Source organism: Gossypium hirsutum, chromosome D07, assembly GCF_007990345.1.
Source record: "Gossypium hirsutum isolate 1008001.06 chromosome D07, Gossypium_hirsutum_v2.1, whole genome shotgun sequence".
NCBI classification, from domain to species: Eukaryota; Viridiplantae; Streptophyta; class Magnoliopsida; order Malvales; family Malvaceae; genus Gossypium; species Gossypium hirsutum.
The window spans coordinates 2,014,867-2,035,784 of NC_053443.1; the positions used below are offsets into that span (position 1 = coordinate 2,014,867).

The 20,918-nt window shown below is 29.9% G+C and overlaps 2 protein-coding genes across 3 annotated transcripts; both read left to right on the top strand.

Moving 5' to 3' along the window:
* Nucleotides 1-2,713: 2,713 nt before the first annotated feature.
* LOC107929943 (uncharacterized) lies at nucleotides 2,714-8,274 on the top strand. Of its 2 annotated transcripts, none has more exons than XM_016861493.2 (10): nucleotides 2,714-3,269; nucleotides 3,448-3,539; nucleotides 4,500-4,602; nucleotides 5,046-5,305; nucleotides 5,480-5,611; nucleotides 5,803-5,925; nucleotides 6,355-6,483; nucleotides 7,149-7,363; nucleotides 7,474-7,627; nucleotides 7,713-8,274. In XM_016861493.2, exons 1-10 carry the CDS (start codon nucleotides 3,119-3,121, stop codon nucleotides 7,932-7,934), a joined length of 1,581 nt encoding a protein of 526 aa, XP_016716982.2. In that variant the 5' UTR covers nucleotides 2,714-3,118; the 3' UTR covers nucleotides 7,935-8,274. The 2 variants fall into 2 exon arrangements, with proteins under 2 accessions (XP_016716982.2, XP_016716980.2); XM_016861491.2 differs by having other exon boundaries at nucleotides 2,715-3,314.
* A 7,340-nt stretch (nucleotides 8,275-15,614) lies between these two features.
* Nucleotides 15,615-16,577, top strand: LOC121203101 (uncharacterized). The gene is made up of 2 exons (XM_041097019.1): nucleotides 15,615-15,963; nucleotides 16,057-16,577. Exon 2 carries the CDS (start codon nucleotides 16,067-16,069, stop codon nucleotides 16,487-16,489), a length of 423 nt encoding a protein of 140 aa, XP_040952953.1. The 5' UTR covers nucleotides 15,615-15,963; nucleotides 16,057-16,066; the 3' UTR covers nucleotides 16,490-16,577.
* Nucleotides 16,578-20,918: the final 4,341 nt, after the last annotated feature.

A 20,918-nucleotide genomic window follows, 5' to 3' on the forward strand; every position in this document is an offset into this window, starting at 1 on the left:
TGGCCCACATCACTCCATAAGCACTAAATAATTGGACAGCTTCAGCATTTTCTGGGTGGTCTGGTCTGATATAAGTAATCGGTTGATTAAATTTAAAAAATAAAAAATTAATTTTATCGATTTTTATTTTTATTTTTAAATTTGAAATTAAACTAGTTACACCGAGTGGACTTTCCTGCATTGATTTAGACGAAGAATCAATTTAACCGAAAATTTATGTATTTTTTAAAGATTATATAAAATTAAATTAAATTAAATTAAAAACACTACTAATTACAATAAAGGCAAATTCGATTAACAAAAGCTATATAAATATGAGAGCAGGGTTTAAATTTTAGTTTGTATAATTGATAGGTTTAAATTTTTAGTATTTTGGGTTTATTTTTGGTTTGAGTTTGAGCATGGATTTGGGTTTAAGTATTATAAAAAATATAAATATAATATGTATTTTTTAGACTTTATAAGAGGGTTAAACGGTTGATAAAATGTGTTAGAGTTGTGTGACCCAAATTCTAAGAGATTGCTTGCAAGTCAAGTTAAACAAAATATATCTTCTTTCTAGAATATTTAGTATTTATGAGAATAATATATTTAACATTTATTAGCATAATATACTTGACTTTGATTAGAATTAGGTTTTTTCCAACCTATAAATAGATCTAGTTGGAACTCCTCTTGTAATCATTCGAATTTGATGTTGTGAATTTTTAACTTATACGGGTTAATATATATTAATTTTGCCTATACAAGTGAAATGGGGTAGGAGTTATAATTTTCATTAAAATTAAAAGTTCCGATTTATTATCAAAATAAGACATAGTGATGGATACGATTCTTAATAGGTACATAATTTAACTATTATGTGTATGTTATGATGTTCTTAGTATAAAAGAATTTTTTAAACTACATAAACAATCTATGAGCATAGGTGTATCAAATACAAGTATAATTTTACAGAAAACAGAGTCAACAATGCTAAAATATATATAATTATTGGTAGATGATGTAGTTGCTTGGTGCATGCTTCTTATTTTATATAACCCAGATTTAATAATACTTTTGACCTTGGAAAATGACTTATAACTGTGAACAAATAGAAGCTCCAAATGACCCCCTCCCCCCGTTTTGTTACTTTCACATTACGTAAACCCAAAACCCAATATTGCAAAAGCAAAGACAAGCAATCATGCATGTATACAAGATGAAGAAGAAGAGACAAACAGGTGTCCCTAGTTCCTGCTTCTCTTGCAATAAATGCAGAAAAATATGATTTTGGATTAAGTTTTGGAGGACTTAAATAAAAATTTTAAATTTTTTAGAGTTTAGTGAATTTCTTTTGGAAAATTGACGGTCTAGTTAAAATTTAAGATATTTTCAAAAATCGAGGGCCTAATTTGTACCTAATTTTTGTGAGAGTAGTGAGATTTAATTTTATTTAAAATTTGATATCTGATAGTTACTAATATATTTGTTATGTTTTACTTTTAGATTTTGGTTTCTTTTGATATTTTGATAGGGTATATGAAATTATCTATTCAAATTTGACCCTTAATATTTTGAAATTTTCGATTAGGTATATCCAATAAATCAAGTAAATATTTAAATATCAAATTTCGATTAATTTTATTAAATTGATTAATTTTACTGATAAGTGTTAGGTATAGTGATAAGACACATCGTACTCTAAAAAATAGAGGCAAGTTCGAACATTTGAAACGATATTGTTGAGATGAACAATCATGAACTTCGAACATGAACCATAAAACAGATATCAATAATACCAAAAAAAAAATTACGAATTAACTAATAATCAAAATTTTAAAAAGTGTTAACAATGAACAACCCTAATCTAAACTGTGGCCAGAAATCTGTCTCGTTTAATAATCAATATTTGAAGGGAAATTTGCATGTGAAAAGAACAGGCATGCTGAAATTAATGTGATAATGATATTCACAAACTCAGTAAGTTCACCACTCACCATCACAACAATAACAAATGCTATAGATGGGAGGAAGTGGAACCCCCCTAAGCCTTGGTTTGGTTGGGTATGGTACATTAGTAAATTCAATGAAATAACAAGCCCATTCTGGAGAAGGAAATATGGATCCAACTTTCGAAAGCACTAGAGATTTAAAGAAAAAAAAGGACGAATTCTGTTTTTAGTCCCTATTTTCTTAAATCGTTCTATTTTTACTTTTAGGAATTTACTTTTTTAACTCTTTCTATTTAATAATTGATGTTGAATTGATTTTACCATCAAGGAGTAATTAAAATAGATTATGAGTCAATTTAAAAAAAAAACTCAATGGTTAATTTGAAACGTGTAAGCAAAATAAAGGTAACAATTTTCTCTTATCTTCTGAAATAATGTTACAGAATCTTACATCCCGTTTCCAAAATCAAAACCTTACAATCTTAAATTCATTTTTATTTTTTCCTATTTAGGTAGTTCATGTGTGTAATATTGATCACGTGGACAAATTTTTTATTATTAAAATATTGCATAATTCATTTTTTGGAGGCTAAGGCCTTTGGAAAGACTTTTTTGGTGTTATTACTTGGACCTCAAAAGAATAAAGGAATTCAATGCTTAAAATTAATAAGAAAAAGACTAAATTTAAAATGTAAGAATTATATAAGGACTGGGAGTAGAAATAGACAAAAAATGGCTGCTTTTTTCTGCTCTGCAAATTTTAAAATGGAGCGTTCAAAAGAACACTCCATCAAAAAAAAAAAAAAATCCACCCAAAGTTTCTCTCTGTACTCTGTGACTCTATAGCAGGGCACAAAGACACCGAATTTCCTTCAAAAACAATTCACTTTTCTTTTTCCATACCTTTTTTTTTCATTAAGTTAACATTAAAATAGTAGTAATTAATAAAAATACTCATTTTGGCTCCAATCTCTAAAAATCCCATTTCCCTCCACACTCTCCTCTACCCTTTTTTATTTGATTCCTCTTTTTTCTCATTCCAGATTCTTTTGACTTCATCATTTCAAGTTTTCTTTCTTTGGGTTCATTTAAAATTCATTCACTTATTTTGGGTTTTTTCTGTTTATATTTTTAAATAACGTTTGAATCTGAGCCTGAAAATACGAGATGAGTGAAAGAAAAACATGGGTGGTCTCAACAACAATAGGGTGGAAGTGGTGAACAGAAAAGGTTGTTCAAAGCTGTTTATTGGGTCCTCACCTTCGTTTGAACCAATGCCCCTTTCCCCTGTTGCTTCTTCACTGGGCTCTGAACCGGTTACGGTTCGATCCACCGGTCCGTTTTCTGGTTTGGTCATTTGTGTTACTGGCTTATCTAAAGGTTGGGTAATTTTGTTAAACTCGTATGATTTTGAATTTGGGTACTTGAAGTTTGATTGAATTCTGCATGTGTTGAGAATTTTATTTTTTTTAAAAAGAAATTAATGTTTGTTATTGTTGGTTTTTTTTTTCAGAAGCAAGGAAACAAGTTATGGAAGCAACTGAGAGATTAGGTGGTCAATATAGTCCAAGCTTGCATCCTCAATGTACCCATCTGGTGGTTCAGATATCCTTTCTCATTATCATTGCCTTTTTGAAAATTACTTTAAATTTTGGCACCTTTTGAAACTTGGCTAAAGAACTATAGTTTTCTGAATGTGGTTGAAAAGTTATATGTATGTATGTGGTTGAAAAGTTATATGTATGTGTTTAAATAATAAGTTTTAGAAGGTGCCGTCGGCCGAGTAGTTGATCAGTCGCCCAACAACTGAAGTATTGTCTCCCGGTGGGGGTTTTATCTCTTGTACTCTTCTGAGAGTCGGCGTGCTGTAAGTGGCTCCCTGAAGGGCTTGGTTCACAAAGCCCGTGCCTCGATTGGTGGACTTGCAAAGCTCAAGGGATAGGTGTCAGTATAGTACGGGTGAATAATTATGAAGTTACTTGAGCATGGGGATAGCTCACGGCATGCTAGCTCTTGGCAGTGTACCGGAGACAAAACCCTTACTGGGACAATACCTTCGGTTCTTGGGGGATCTGTCCACTGTTTGGTGGACGACACTTTGAAGATTTCTCCTGAAGGAGTCAATCCCCAGTATATATGTATATATATTACTGTGTCTATTTCTTTCATTTTGCTAGAATTGGATTTTAAATCTTTATACATGCATCTCTAAATTGCTGATACTGTAGTGGACGGAGTAGTTTACATGACATCCATGCATCTTTGTCATTAATTTTTTTTTTTGGATAAAAACTGTTAATGTGATTAGATTTGGTATTGTTAACAAAATACATTAATCTTATGAATATAAATTAAATTTTAATGACCTACATTGGGTTTTTGTTGAAATGCGATACTCAAAGGTGGAATTTACTTGAAGAAAAGGGTACCAATATGGTTAAAATTTTATGATACTATTGTAATTTCCAGATGGATGTCATGATGATGATGATTACATTTCCTATCACTCAGTCTATGTATTATTTCTACTGGTACCATAGTTCTGTTGACCTTAATCTTGGATACAGCATAAGCGGACGTAAGTTTGAGCATGCTCTAAAACATGGATCAAGAAATGGCCTGTTCATCGTTACACTTGGATGGTTTGTGGATAGTGTCAAGAGGAATGGTATACGTTGCTGTCATGATATGTTTTCTATTTAGGGATATGCTCTTTTCAAACTGTTACAAGAAATATGTTTCAGAATTTAGATAAGACATAAGAGTTAGAAAACTGAATAGGATGATACCTTATGCTACCAGCTACTGAACTAAATTGCAGCTTATATATATGTTTTACTGATATGGTCATTTATGAATCGTCTGGCTATTGTTTAGTGGCTGTTTTTGAACTCTTAATTGCAATCTCCAAATGCCTTTTTTTATTTTAATTTCAAATTCTATCATTGAATTTTATTATTTTGATTCTAGGGTGCAGTTCTTTGTCTACCTACACCTAAGTTTTACAGGAAGTGGAAGTTGAGTTCTTTCCGGAAGTGAAGGCCGTTTGAGTGCCTTTTTATTTTATTTTATTTTATTTCATCAAATTCATTTTTTTTCCATTTATTTCAGTTAGGTTAAGTGAATCACTCTACACCGTGAAGGGTGTTGGTGAAAACGGCTCACGAGTAGATGAGTTGAAGCGGCTCGTGTCTACTGCTTCAGAAAGTTCATGTCTTCCTGCCAGTTTTCATGATACCAAGAAAATTGACATGGTTGAAAAACCACATGTAAGATATTCTAGAAGTGACCCGAAAAATAGTTTGAGTTCAATGCTGTCTGGTCATACCTTGTATATAGATTCCGATATTTCAGATGAGCTACGGAATAAGGTAACATTTAAATATCCTGATTAAAATTAATTTTTCCTCTTTGAAATGCCGGTTTTGAATACATTGCATCTTCTATATGTCAATGCATCGCTAGTAAATTACTCTCTATTTTAGTTACGTTTGGACTTGTATGTTGCTTTTAGCAATTCCTCAAGACATTTAACATGTTGATAGGTTCTCGAGGCAGCATCTAAAGAAGGTGCCCTGGTTGTAGATCGATGGTTTGTTGGTTGTAATGCTAGTTATGTAGTGTGTGAAGGAAATTCTGTCCATCGGTATGTCGGCCACTCTAACAACATTGTAACGGTGAGTGCTTCTGCATTGCATCATGCAAACAGTTCATTTTGTGCATCATCATCATAATGAGTTTGATTCTAATGTCATCATTATTTTGCCCCAGTTTTCCCATGATGTCATCACTGGCAATATACATAACAACTTATAAGAATAATCAATGCTTCATTATACTTAAACTGACTTGACATTTAATGTCTCAGCCGTTGTGGATCCTAAAAACAGCTAAGGATAGGTATCTGCAGAGACTTGTTCACATGTCTGCTGATTTGGCTCGGCAGATTGGAACAGTGCTTGAAAATTCTCAGAATGGCATTGAAGGAGAGGTACTGATGAATATTTTGATTCTTATGATATTGGCACTTGAAAACTCATTTAAGGATATAGATTTCACATCTTTTGCTTCTATGATATCAAGCCTCCATGTTATTATTCCTTTCCTGTGATGAATAATTAGATATGAAAAATGGGAATGGATCCAATCATTAGAAACAGTTTTGTATAGATGAATCGTCAAATATAATTTAGCAATAATTGATGATGTATATAGATTACTTCTCCGATTCTTAAGCTAATGCTTGCACTGGTTCAGAAACTGAAGTTTTTCTTAAGCAATTGAGTGTTGACCTTTCAAATTCTGTGTCTCTGTGTCTAGTCACCGGTTTCTGCTAACTAGGTTCTGGTTGGGTTATGCTTATCTGTTGATCTCCTTTTGAGCTTCTCGGAACAGATATGCTAATGTCAAGTTTTAATAGGTAAACAATGCGGGTAACTTCTCTCAAGATACTCCGAGCTTCAGAAGCAATGCTAGTTATGAAGAAAGGCAACAGATTGTTCATTCAGCCAAAACCGGGGTTAGAAATCGTCGTGGTCGTCGAATGCAGGTAAGTGATTAATCATGCGTATGCCCTTGGATTTTGTAATACTGTGGGCTTAAATTGTGATGAAAGAACTGCGGTGATTTGACTTGGGTGTTAGATACCACTGTTTTTCTAGTTAAAGTTAATATTTGAATTATATGTATATATAAACCCAAGAGACTATGGTAAGTCATCTTAATTGTAAGATTTGTTGCATGGAAGAAATTAACTGGATGAACCTTGGGATTTGGGTGGTAGACATTGAACGGTTCGAGAGTTGACCACACCATGGTTTCTTATTCACCAAAATGCATATTAGAAAGCACCCTCCCGACATGATATTAGCTATCAGATCGATTGACTTCTAAGTAGGTGGAGGCAAACTAGAAGGTAGTAACAGGCTGGCTCAAAATGGATTACGATTAACTTATCCCTTTTTGACAATCGATGGTTCCTATATTTCATATTATATCATGTAAGCTATGGAGGGGTCCTTATCCTACTGCATGCATGCATGCAACGCAAGTTGTAAAAATCAGGCTTACTATTACCATGTCATCGTAGGCATGTGTGCGAACACCATCGTGTGTGTTCACCTTAATGCGGTTATTTCTCTTTAAAGATTACTTTAGTGGAATGATTATAATTTATTATTATTGCATTTCCTTGAACATTTGTTTCCTTTTCAGACTTGCCAAACCCCAATTCGTCCAATAAGTCCGAGCAGTCTTCTCGATTCAATTTGCTGGACGATATCTGAGCCAACTTCAACTGCTTCAGTTTTCACCGACTCTTGTAGTGTTGAAGATGTTAATGAGCACCAATCCATATTCTTTGATGCAAATGGTGATGGACAGGATTCCAGGGCCTCATTTACGAACTCCACCCGGTCTCTTACAGAAAGGTCTTCGTTCTTTCTGCTATATAGATGCCTCATCTATTTTTGTTCGTTTTCATGTTTTAATTTAATTAGCCATTGTCTTACAATTTATCTGCTCCACAACTTGTCTGCAGTGAGAGAAACGAGTTGATATTCAAAAACCACTTTCTAACCATACTATTCCCAGTTGACCGGTTTTCCGAGATGGGTCCTTCTTCACGAACATATTTCAGCAATAACGGCTTTACGTGTCTGCAGATTTTGGATTATATCTATTCCTTTTATCAGGTACTAGAGTTATCGATGTTAATGCAACATGTTCAAACATGACATATGGATTGAATTCTTTGCTTGCATTGCTGCTGTTTTGTAGGAGAACATGTCGAGTCATGAAATAGAAGCTGCTATCCACACGGACTCGAGGCATGCTGACCGGCTTCGAGCATTGTACTCTAGCAAAGAGACAGTTGAATGCGGTGGAAACATGATTTTCAAACGAATCGATTTCTTAGGAAGTCGTAGAAGCTTCGAAATGTTAAAGCGTGTTAGTGGGGATAATAACAGTAATGTATATGAGCTCTTGATTAGAGCCTAAAATATCATCATATATAGCATTACTGGTAAAGGATTGAATCTTCAGTCACAGCATCAATACTCAGGTCGACCGCGGAATAATATGACGCCGTTTTCCATATATTGAATGTGAAAGCTGGTAGACTTGTTAGGATATTAGGGTAAAAAAGACCCCGAACTTGTCGAGTTCCGATCTGTCCCGACCCTATAGGGTAAGGTGTTTTGGGCAGGTGTAGGTAAAATTCAACTTGCCTTAATATATTTACTAACGTTAATTTTAGGGTTAATATGCAAGTTTGTCACTGTGTTACTATAGTCCATTATGATTGGTAATAAATTTATCACTATAGTTCTATATTGAATTCTGTTGCTTTCTGTTTGGTTGAATTTTGCCACAAAAGTTAAATTTTTGATTAATTTTTGCCATTAAATTTTAATTTAAAATAAATTGAAGACAGAGTTTAATAATATTTTTTATAGTTTAATATTTAACAATAATAAGTTAATTAATATATTATTAAAATTAAACAAAACTGGTTATTTTATAAAAAAAATAAATTAATTTGTTATGATATATGTATTTTTATTTTTCAAGTTTTTATTTCATTGAATAGAAATTCTAATTTAATTTATTAAGTTTTACTATGTTACATTATTGTTAATTATTAAAGTAAAATATTTGAAACAAGTTATCAAAATTAATATTAAGTAGTAAATTTTAATTAAAAATTTTAAAATTAGTGACAATATTTAATAAAATCAATGCTTTACAAATGTAAAGAGTTGAATGATAGATTTATTTATATTTTCAAAATATAATGATAAACATTAATGAAAATAAAATATAGTGGCAAATTTCAATGCTGACCTGTAATATGAAGGCAAATCTGTACTTTAACTCTTAATTTTATAGCATATGTATTTTAATTCTATGAACATTTTTTTTATTATAATTTCTTTTAAGTTCATAAGAGTTCATACATATATTTTGTTTATTTTTCTTAGATTAGTATAACATAATATTATTTGAAATTTCGGAAGATAGTGGAATTCATACGGGGATTTGAGTTGGGATTCAAATATTAAATAAAATTTAGGATAAGATTGCATCCATCAATTGAGTTGAAAATTGATCGGGATACTGATCTACAAATCCAAACAAAATAAATTGTTTTATAATTTTATGAATTTTTAATAATAAACAAGAGAGAGGAAATTTTCTCTCAAGTTCTCCCATTGTCAAACCTCCATCAAAGAAAATTGTAAGTTTTTTCTTTTTAATTTTAATAGAATTTCGATCATAGATGATAGATTTTGAGGACCCATGATAGATTTTGAGGACCCATTGGTTCAATTAGGTGAATTAGTGAGGTTTGGTGTAAAGTTTCATTGATGGAAATCTTAGGAAATTTTAGGTTAAAAGTTTTAGTTCTTACATGAATGATGTTGAGCTAGGTGATGGAAAAACATGTTAAAAATGAAATAGGAAGTTACACTAAGTTTAGATCATTTGATAAATTATGTATTACTAAGGATTAAATTATAAGAGATAAAAACTTTGGGGTTTGATAATAAATAATGATTATAGGAGGCCTCCGTACTATATTTATAAAGTCGAATTTAATTTCGAATGGGTAAATTGAGAGAAATGAGCATTTCAGATATTAGGGTGTATAATAACTAAATTGAATAAAATGCATTCATGTATATAATGTGTTGATTTGTGTTTGAAAAGATGACGCAAGACCATCCCAGGACAAAGGGAAATCCAAAGTTGTTGAAGAATAGATATTTTGATTTGTGCTCTCATAACTCAAACTCATTAAATAATTAAATATATATGTTTGAACCAATTTTATGTTTGGGAATGGTTAACTATAAATAAGAATATGTTCGACAGGTACGTATATACTTGATTGGATGATTTGTGATCAATTGGTTGAGTGAATATAATTATATATGCTTGATGCTATTATACGATTAATAATGACGATGTTTGTCTGTTAATATTGTCAGATAGAGCCACAGATATAGTTGGCATGCCATAGAGTCCATATTGATAGGCGGAAGATTCAGCGCTATACGCGTACATATTGTGAAAGTTCTCTAATACCTTGGGGATTGAGAATGTATCACTAGTTCAAATACCCTGGAGGTACGAGCGTATTCTGGCGTGGTTGGTGGGATCAATGTCCTTGTGCTTGATTAGCACTTCGGTGAGTATTTGGTATGATGGTGGATTGATCCGAGTATTCATGCTTATGTCTGATTTGCTTAATTGGGATTATAATGTAAAAAATGATATATTGAATATCTATTGAATCAAAATGAGATATTGATGTTAACATGAGACATAATTTGATATGTTAAATTAGATGCAAATACCTTGAGGGTGCATCAGAAGTTATTTCGAGAAGTTGGGTAAAGCATTTATGAGAATAATATGAAATGATAAATACACTATTGGTACATACGTATTTTTTATATTAACGTGAAATGATTAGTTGGTTAACTTGAGTTATTATGTTACTTTTGTTATTAAAATTTTGTTATGTTTATAATTGAATTTGAGTTATATTAGCACCACTGAGTAACCATTACTCAGCGTACACGGACATATTTGTTTTCAAGTACTGGTCTCGAATAAAAGTTTAAAGAAATTTCATGTTCAACCATCCAACTCTCCAACTTGGCACAAAGCCATTACTATATTTTGTATGTTTATATATATATATATTTAAAGTCTTATAATGTACCTAGGATGGTTGACTTATTGTCTAAGTTAGCTTTTGGCACTTTTAGTAAGTAACCTATAATGTTTTGTTGGTTGAATTTTAACTTTTGATTACTAGTTAATTATACTTGAATATGTGAGTTCAAATGTGTAAATTGGTTGGTTTAGTAATGATCTATTGAAGGATATGGTTTGGTAATGTTTAAACACATTAGATAGGTTAATTGGATGAATAGGTTTTGTGGTAAGTTTTAGATAGGTGTAAGTTCATTTGGTTAAGGCATTGAACATTTAGAGGTACAAATTTTGACTATTTGATCACTGAGTGTTGAGACAGGAAAAACAAGCCTCGAGATCGTTAGAACAAATTTCATCTAAACTTTACATTCAAGAGCATAAGGTCTCAAGACATTTTTGTATAGTTTCGTGACAAGTAGCCTTTGTCTCAAGACAAAGGAACATTGGATTAAACAGATTTTGTCCTGCTCCAGGACTCGAGATAGGAGCCCCTTATCTCAAGACATTCAAACATTGAAGCAAAAATAGGAAAACACATGAGGTTGGTCTCGAGACTACGAGGACCTTGCCTTGAGATACAACATGTAGTGTCTCCAAACATAAATTTGAAATTTGACTTTTGACTTTTGAGTTAGGATTTGAGTCTTAACTCTAAAATTAACCCTTATAACCCCATAAATTGATAAAATGAAATCAATGAATGTATAAATACATGTATATGAATTATTTTGATGATTGAATTGAATGCATTTGTGTTATGGTAATTTGAGTTGCTTTGACAACATAATGTAACATCACCCATTTGGATTCGACGATCGAGTCAAGTGTGAGATGTCACATGTAGTCTCTTCATTATTTTTTTTAATATTCCATATCTATTTTACAACTTATATTTATAATTTGTGGTTAATCCTCTCAACAAAGTGATCTCCACATGTTTAAATATACATTTCCTCTCAATAATACAATGTGTTTCATCATTGTATCTTATACTTATCGGTAAATTATTATTAAACAATCAAAGGTGGCGCGCCTGATTAAGGACAAAATACTTGCAAAGAAGTAGAACGCGCATGTCAGATTTTGTGGCGGTACGTTCTTGTGAGGGACCAAACCTGTTTTAAACACACACTGCCGTCTTCAAGTACAGCTACAAATGTTTTACATGTTCCTTTCTTATATAAGAACCAACTATATTCCCATTTTTTATATCTTTTAAAATTACTGGAAATGTGTTTTTCACGTTATAAAAAATTTATTAATTTTGAAGGTAAACTACATTGGTAGTTAGTAGTTTTTTTTGGTTATCTAACTATAAAATGTTATAAAATGGTCACTCAATTATTCAACAATATGACAAAAAAATTGGCATAATAATAAATTTAATCCTTAATGTTTACACGTTGTGTCAATTTAGTTTTTTTTTAAATTAGCCCTAGATTTTTACAATTCCCTAATTTTATTGTATTTTTTACATGAAAATATAATTCAATACACAATGTGTAAATTAGAAATAAAAACAAATATATATATTTAAAAATTATGTTTATAATTAAACTATATAATCCCCAAATATATTTCTTTCCTTATACTTCAAATCACCGAAGAGTGAATTGGAGGAGATTGAGTCATCTCAGTCTCTAGTATTCAATCCAACGGTGGAGAACCGAAGTATCAAGAGAAAAGAATGAGAAAAGGTGAAAATTAAGATATTAGATTTTTCGGTGTTTTCATTTTTGGTATATTTTTTTATCAAATTTAGTTGATAATTTTTTTTAGCTTTTTAGGTAAAGGGGCACAAAGAAAAGTAAAACAACAAAAAAAAAAGAGATCAAATTACAAAATGTGCAAACGTTGAGAGTTAATATTTTTAGAATCAATGCTAAATTGGCATGATGTATAAATGTTGAGGGTTAAATTTACTATTATGTTAGTTTTAAAAGCAACTGGTGATCAAGAAACTTACTAATAGTTAGGTGACTACTAATATAGTTTGTCCTAATTTTTATAGGAGCATGTGATATTATTTTAAAATATAACATGGCCTTTTTAAATAATATATTATGTACATTCAATTTATTGTAACTTCAAACAATTAAATCATTTTACTGAAAAATGTTGGGTGTATGTGGTAGGACACGTTGCACTAATAAAGAGAGAACACATATTTGAACATTAGAAATGACATTGTTGAGAGAATTAAACATAAATCTTAAACATGTACCGTAAAACAGAAATGGAGAATACAAAAAAATTAAATCGTTTTTGTTCATTAAACGTAACATTTCAAATTTTCAAGCTATAATGGTTCAAATCAACATAACACTTCATTTTATAAATAAATAAACAAAAGCCAAATAACGGGATGATAACTTGTTAGCTTTTAAAATTGGCATAATAACAACTTTAACCTTCAACATTTATACATTGTGTCAATTTAGTCTTGATTCTAAAAAAACTAACCCTCAACATTTACATATTGTGTTATTTGGCCTTGTTCTTCTTTTTTATAGTTTTAATTTTATTGTGACATTGAGGGTTAATTTTAAAAGAATGAGAAAATATGAAAATTATTATCTTAGATTTTTTGTTGTTTCCATTTTTGATATATTTTCGACCAAATTTAGTTGATAAATTTGTGTTTTTAGCTATTTAAATGAAAGAGCCACAAAGAAAAGCAAAATTGAAAGAAAAAAAAAGACCAAATTACATAATGGGTAAATATTTAGAGTTGAGTTTTTTAGAATTAATACTAATTGACGTAATGCATAAATATTTAGTGTTAAAATTGCTATTATGTTAATTTAAAAACTGCCACGTTATCTTTCCATCAAACATTTAATGGTTGGTGACAAAAAAAGAAATGAAGAAAAAATTGAATAGTTGGGTGACCACAATGTAATCTACCCACTATTTAATTAAATTAATCCCATAAAATTAATATTATTTTAATGGTTACAAAATAATTTTTTTATACAATGCCTAAAACTATCCACAATCCCTTTTTAATCCTTAAATAGGAGAATAAAATGCGAATAAGCGTGATTTAACCCACTCGAACCCATCAGTTGTATGTATCAATAATGTTGTTAATTGAGTCGGTGTCACAAGTCGACACCAACTCACGATTGATGATAACACCATAATAGACAATTGCAGTACATTTAGTATTGTTAATATGATGTGTTTATATATTAAATTTCGTTATACTCACAATTTAATCTAATATTTTATTTTAATATCGTACATATATATTTTATTTATTATTATAATTAATTAAATTTAAATTATAAATTTTATTATTTATTGTATATTATTTTTAAATATATATCTATATTTTAAATTATCACAAATCAGGATAGGATTTCTAATTTTTATGCTGCACCTCGGACTGACTATATGGTAAGACCGTAAAAGAACGTGGACAATGCTTTTACTTCTTTTAACCAAACAGTAGTAGACGACACGCGCTTCTGACAGGTCGTGGGGAAGGTTAATATAGCGGAAAGAAATAAATCGCTAAATAAGTACATAGCACGTTTTTGTATTTTCCGTTTGGACAACATATGAGATCGGTAACTGTCTTGACAGCTGGCAGCTTTTGTCCTTATCCAGGCCGCATTTCTCCACTAAATTCCCCTACTACACGAATCATCGCATTGTATAACCCTCACCAATTAGAATTTCACACGTGGGATAGCAATGATCATATTGGATGTAACGTCTAAGTCATTGTGGAAACTAGTTTCATACTCTCAAATAAAGAAGGTAAATTATACCAAAAGTCACTTAATTATTAGTAAATTTATATTTTGATCACTAAATTATTTGAAAGTTTTTATTTAAGTCATCGAGTATCACTTGCATCAACCGAAAGTTCTTCTTTTTTTTTTCTCTTTTACAATTCAATTTTTTATAAAATAACTTTAAAAGTCACGAATCTATGAATCAAAATTCAAACACTTTTCTTCTTCAATCTCAGACACTGACTATCAAATCGACTTGGATCTAATGTATGTTCTTTTACTCATCACTATGTACTGATCCACTCAAATTGTCTTTTAGAATTCGTTAGTCAAACTTTTTTTAAAAAAAACTTTAAAACATAATAACTTAAATAAAAAAATTTGAACATTTCAATAATTTCAATGAAAATTTTTTATTAGTACTTCAATGACAATCTTGTAGCTTTCTAAAATTTAGTAACTTAGGATGTAGTTTACCCAAAAAAAATCGTTGAGAGAGCTTACTTTTAGGTTTGATTCGACTTGATTCTAAATTTAGTTGGACTTTAATGTAACTATTGAACATTGGAAAGTTAAAAAAAACATGGGGGGTTAAAGAAAAGTACCATAGAGAGTTTTACATTAGTGACTATAAAAATCAATGTTTGTTGAGTCAAATAATAAAGAAGCTCGGTATCCCTTATATAAGGTTTCAAGTTTGATTATTGTAACCGATGAAATCAACATTAGAAGATTTTGTTGTTGTGTAAGAGTTTAATTTGATTCGATTTGTATTTAATTGGAGTTCAATATGATCGTAACGAGTTAGAAAATTTTAAAAGAAAGAAAAATTAAAATATACCATAAGTTTTTGTACTCTTCGAATATTTAGAATTTTGTTCTTTGTACTTTTATGTTTTGGAAATTAGTTCCTCTACTTTTTAATTTTAAAATTCGGGTCTAACTCTCAATATTGTTAAATTCAAGTTCATTATGTCTTTTTTTAGTTACATGGATACCAAGTGAGGTTTTTTTATTTATTTTAAAATGTCACACCAATATATTTAACAAATAAAAATTTAAGTGTTAATTATTGGACCTGAATTTTGAAATCTAAAAAGTAGAGGGACTGAAATACAAATTTTTATAAAGTACAAGGATTTATCGAAAAATATAACCAAAAAATGACCGTGGGGTTAAAAAAACGGTGCCGTGGAGAGCCAATGGCTTTCAATCGCCCAATGATTGGGGGCTTTATCTCTTTCTCTCGACTATTCTTCCTAATCTTCTATTTATATGATATGAATCAGAATTTTCTTTCATATAGAAAACATATCAGAGAGAAAAAAAAGAGGCAGAAATAAGTATCAAATGCAATTGAGATTCATACCTGTGTTTTTCTTCCATCTTTTCACTTAAATTTTGCTTTTAGAAGAGAAAAAAAGAGAGCCAATTTAGGCTCTGAGATGTATATGAAATTCATTGTTCTTCCTCTGATGCTTGTTGCTGAAAATCAAGTTAAATTCCAAGAAAGGGAGTGGGAAAAAGAGAGATAAACAAAGTTCCTCATCTAGGTTCGAAACGAAATTAAAAAAATAAACTGCTCCTTTTCTTCTTCTTATTTTTTTTTTTGAAATATTTTGAGCTGAATTTAAGGTTTTTTGCAGGTGGACTCCAATGGCGGCATCGGTTATGAAAGAAGGTAAAAAAACGGAGCCCGTTGTTATTGTGAAGCTTGCGGAGTGCGATTGTTGCGGTTTAACGGAGGAGTGTACGCAAGCTTACATTGCTAGCGTAAGAGAAAAATTCGAAGGGCGGTGGCTTTGCGGGCTTTGTTCGGAGGCCGTTAACGACGAGACGGTTAGATCGGAGGAAGATATCACGACTAACGAAGCAATGGATCGGCACATGAAGTTTTGTGGGCAGTTTAAATCGTCGAGTCCACCGGCGAATCCCGCCGAGGATTTGATCTCTGCGATGAGACATTTGTTTCGGAGGAGTTTGGAATCGCCGAGGAAGAACAAGTCATCGCCGTCGACGTCGTTTTCTCGATCCGAGAACTGTTTCTCAACTCTGTCGAATGAAGAAGTTAGGACTTAAAAGAGAATGAGGTTTTATGATGCTATATTTATCATCCAATCTATTTTGAGCATTTGGAATATTTTCGAATAAAGACAGTAATTAGTTATGCTTTTAGGTTTATTTATGATCAAATTAATTACAAATTTGCTTCAAATATTTCATGTTTTAATTGAGAATTTCATCTTTTTATTTTATCAAAAAAGTTAATCAAGTTATTAATAAATACATAAAATTTTTTAATTTAAATATAAATTGTTTAACAGTTATTTTTTCTTAATTTATTAATTTTTAATATAAAAATTAAATTCTGAAAAATGGAAAATAAAAGGATGAACTTGAAAACCATTGAAAGTTTCGTAAAAAAAGGGAATTTCCTTTTACTAGTGTTGTAGTTGTATACAACTGTTTGATCGGTAGCCCCTTCACTACTTTGTTGGATGAATGTTCTTATAAAACAAAAATCTAAATTTAATTATAAGTTTATTATGTATTAATTCATAATTTTATGATTTTTGAAAATATTAAATAATTTTTGTTATTTTTAAAGTAACGAAAGTGTAATTTTAATATATATTAATTTAATATTTATAAAAAGACTAAATTAAAAAAAATCATTTTGAGAGAGGGTAGCCTCTACTTGTCCAACTCAAATTCACCTTTGTGCATAAAAGTAAGAGTCGGATGTAATGACGAGGCATGCTGCACGTTCAAGAAAATTTAAGTTTGAACATTGAATATGACACTATTGAGAAGGATAATTACAAACTTTAAAAATATTAGATTTCGTGAATCATTGATTATAGGGGTGAGCATTCGATCGAATCGAATCGAATCGAAAATTTTCGAGTTAATCGAGTTTTTGAATCTCATTTTATCATCCTAACTTTATTTGAAGTTTTCTCGAATCGAGTCGAGTGAGATGAAATTCGAATCGAATCGAATCGAATATATTTGTTCGAGTTAAATTTTAAAAAATAATTTTGGGTCCTTGTAACCATTGTCACCCATCGTAATAAAATTTGTCCACCTTAATCAAAATTTTTATTAACTTTCATCACTTCATAATTTATTTATTAATTTTTTATATATTGGTTAGCTTCTTTGCTTGCTTAGTTGTTTCAATTATCTTCAGATTCTTGTCACTATGTATTTTAGAATTAAAAAATATATTAAATTTAAAAATATGATTTTTTTAATAAAAGTTATTTTAAAAATAAAATGTGAAATTGATACCAATATAAAATTTTAACACGAATATTTTATGGCATAATTAATAATTCAATTTTAATATAAATATTCAATATGACTAAACAATTCAATAATATAAATAATATAAAATGTGAAATTTAATAATATAATATAAATAGTAGATATAAATAAAATTATTACTATTTATGTTTAGTGATTTTTTTTGGATAATTTTGATTTTTTATTTGAGAGTAAAGGGTGAGAAGTAAAAGTTTAGGGGGAAAATAAAAAGTTTTGGGGAATAAAAGTTTGAGGGAAAGTAAATAGGGGGAGTAAAATTTTGGAGGGAAAATATTAAAAAAAATTGGAGGGGGAGGGTTTGGGATAGATGGGAGGTGGGATTGGAAGGGAATAAAAGTTTTAAGGGAAAAGTGGGAGGGAGTAAAAATTTTGGGGGAAAATAAAAGGTTTTGAGGGTTTTTGGGAGTAAAATTTTGAGAAAAAATAAATGGGAGAGTAAAATTTTGGTGGGAAATAGATTTTGGGTAGATTGGGGGGTTGGGAGGGGAGGGGAGTAAAAGTTTTGGGGGGAAAGTGGGAAGGAGTAAAAGTTTTGAGGGAAAAGTAAAAAGGTTTGGGAGTTTGGGGTAAAAATGTAAAATATTATACTTTGATATTCGAATTATTCGAGTTATTCGAATTCGAAAACTCAACTCTATTCGAACTCGAAATTTGAAAAAAATATTCGAGTTGATTCGAATAACTCGATTAACTCGAATAACTCGATTCGTTTAACTCGAAATTTGAAATTTTTTTCAATTTTTTCGAGTCGAATCGAGTTTTGCTCACCCCTAATTGATTATACCAAATGAATAAAAAAGAGGAATAAATGTGTTTTCTTGATGAACATGAAATATTTGTGAAGACATTGATTCAACTCAATTATAACCAGTTTAAGTATTGTATAAAACTCCTAATCGAGCTGGTGTCGTGGGGTTAATTGAGAATCAACTCAATTTAGAAAAAAACTAATATATGATTTCTTTTAAGTGATAACTAATACTAATATGATGGCGCATTTGTCTTCCCATATTTTTATATAATCTCTAAAGAAAACAACTAAAAATCACGTATTCAAATATGTGTTTAAGAATATTTATATGCAAGTTATTTACCATTACACTTATAATCATTATTGAATAAAATTTAAAAGATTTTTTTTTACATTAAATGTTTTCTTTCTAATCAATAAAAATCTATGCAAAATTAATTAATTTTCCATGTTTTCATAATTTTATAAAATGATGATTTAATGATTTATATTATTATAAAGTTTTTAGATTATTTGATTTACTCATTTTCATAATTTTATGTACAGTTGATTTCAATAATCTATATTTATTATTACTAGATTTGATCACACTCACAATGTGGGTGCAAGAAAGTATTAAAATATTTTCCTTTAAAACTTATTAACCCTACGTCAAGTAGTAATGAACTTGTATTTTAATTATGCGGGTTCGATATTTAAATTTGTAATTGTTTTATTTAAAAATGATATAAAAGTATGAACGAAAGAGTAATGCCATAATAATATTAATTACAATTTAAAAGACGAGATTTTTTGTTATTGTAATTTCATAAATGAGTTTATGACTTATTTAAAGGTGATACCAACTTAATAAAAAGTTTAAATACTATGGTATAGATGTTTTGCTCTTATTGGACTAAGTGACACCAAAGTAGACCTGTCCATGGCCGCCCGGCCCGATAGCCCGCCCGAAATATGGGAGGGTTCGGGTAAAAATATAGCCCCGAAATATGGGCTTGGGCAAAAAAATGAGGCCCGTTTAAAAAACGGACCGGGCCTCGGGCACCACTTTTTTGGCCCGTGCCCGGCCCGAATATAATAAATATATATTTTTTATTTTTATTTTTTAATTTTAAAATACTTTTAAAATAATTTTTTTATTTTTTATTTTTAAAATATTTTTTTAATGTTTATTTTAAAAATGGGTCGGGCCAGGCTCGAGCTTATGATATTTTTCCCGGGCCGAACATGGGCAAAATTTTAGGCCCATATTTTGGGTCGGGCCAGGCCCGAGCCTAGGAGGCTGGCCGAAAATTTTTCCCGGCCCGACCCATGGACAGGTCTACACCAAAGTTAGCTATGAAATTAGTAAAACAAAAATAAAATTTTAATTATAATACCTTATAAGTATATTTCATAAAAAAATTACTCTGAAGATATTATCTATATTTATATTATGTCTTTTACTAATTTGGCTTTATAGGTAATATCAAGCGCTGATTTAGTTGTAAAATTATTAAAATATTCATATACAAATTAAATTATATTTTTATGAGGGTATTTTTGTCTTTTTACATAATAAATTAATTAAAATTTAATTATAATGAGATTTGAACTCAGAACACCGTGTATAAAAAACACTAACTTTATCATTGTAACCAAAGCATCAATTAATTTTTATATGAATTTTTAATAAATATATTTGGTACAAAATTTTTCCCTCACATAATGGGTGTACCGTAAATCTAATTCTTAAAAATAATCCACTTTTAAAAAAAAAGTTTATATATTTTGCTTTCAAAATGTAATTAAAAAAAAAATCCTTCTCTACACTTAAGTAAGCCTTTTCTTTTGATTGGTGAAAATACATGTACTATAAAAAATAATTAAATAATGTTAAATTTTGATAAAATTAAGGTTTATGTGATTACAAAATGACATGAAAATCATTATTTTTACATTTACAGTTAAACTCCGAACAAAATATTTCTTTTCTAAAATCATAAAAATTTTATAAATATTAACTCTACTAAGATTTAGTTTTGTTTCATTCTTGTAGTGACTCATTCGATCTAGTACCTAAGTTCTTATTTAAAGTAAAATGTTTGTTTTATGTGAAGGACACAATTAGTTGTAGAGTAAAAGTTCGGGCTTATTATAATACAAGTTAAAACAACTTATTAAATATATTAGTAGAGATTAAAGACTTTTTTAATGTTCTGATCTCTAAAAAGGGGTAAACTACTCTGTTAGTCACTTTAAAATTAAATTGTTCCTATTTTGGTCAGTTCAATTTTTTTTTTGTTAATTTGGTCACCGCCATTAAAGAAAATAACCAAATTTGTTATTCCATCGTTAAATTTAACGAAATGCTCTCAATTCATTTTTTATTTATTTATTATTTAATTTTGCTTTTTTCTTTCTTTCTTTTTCTTTTCATCTTCTCCC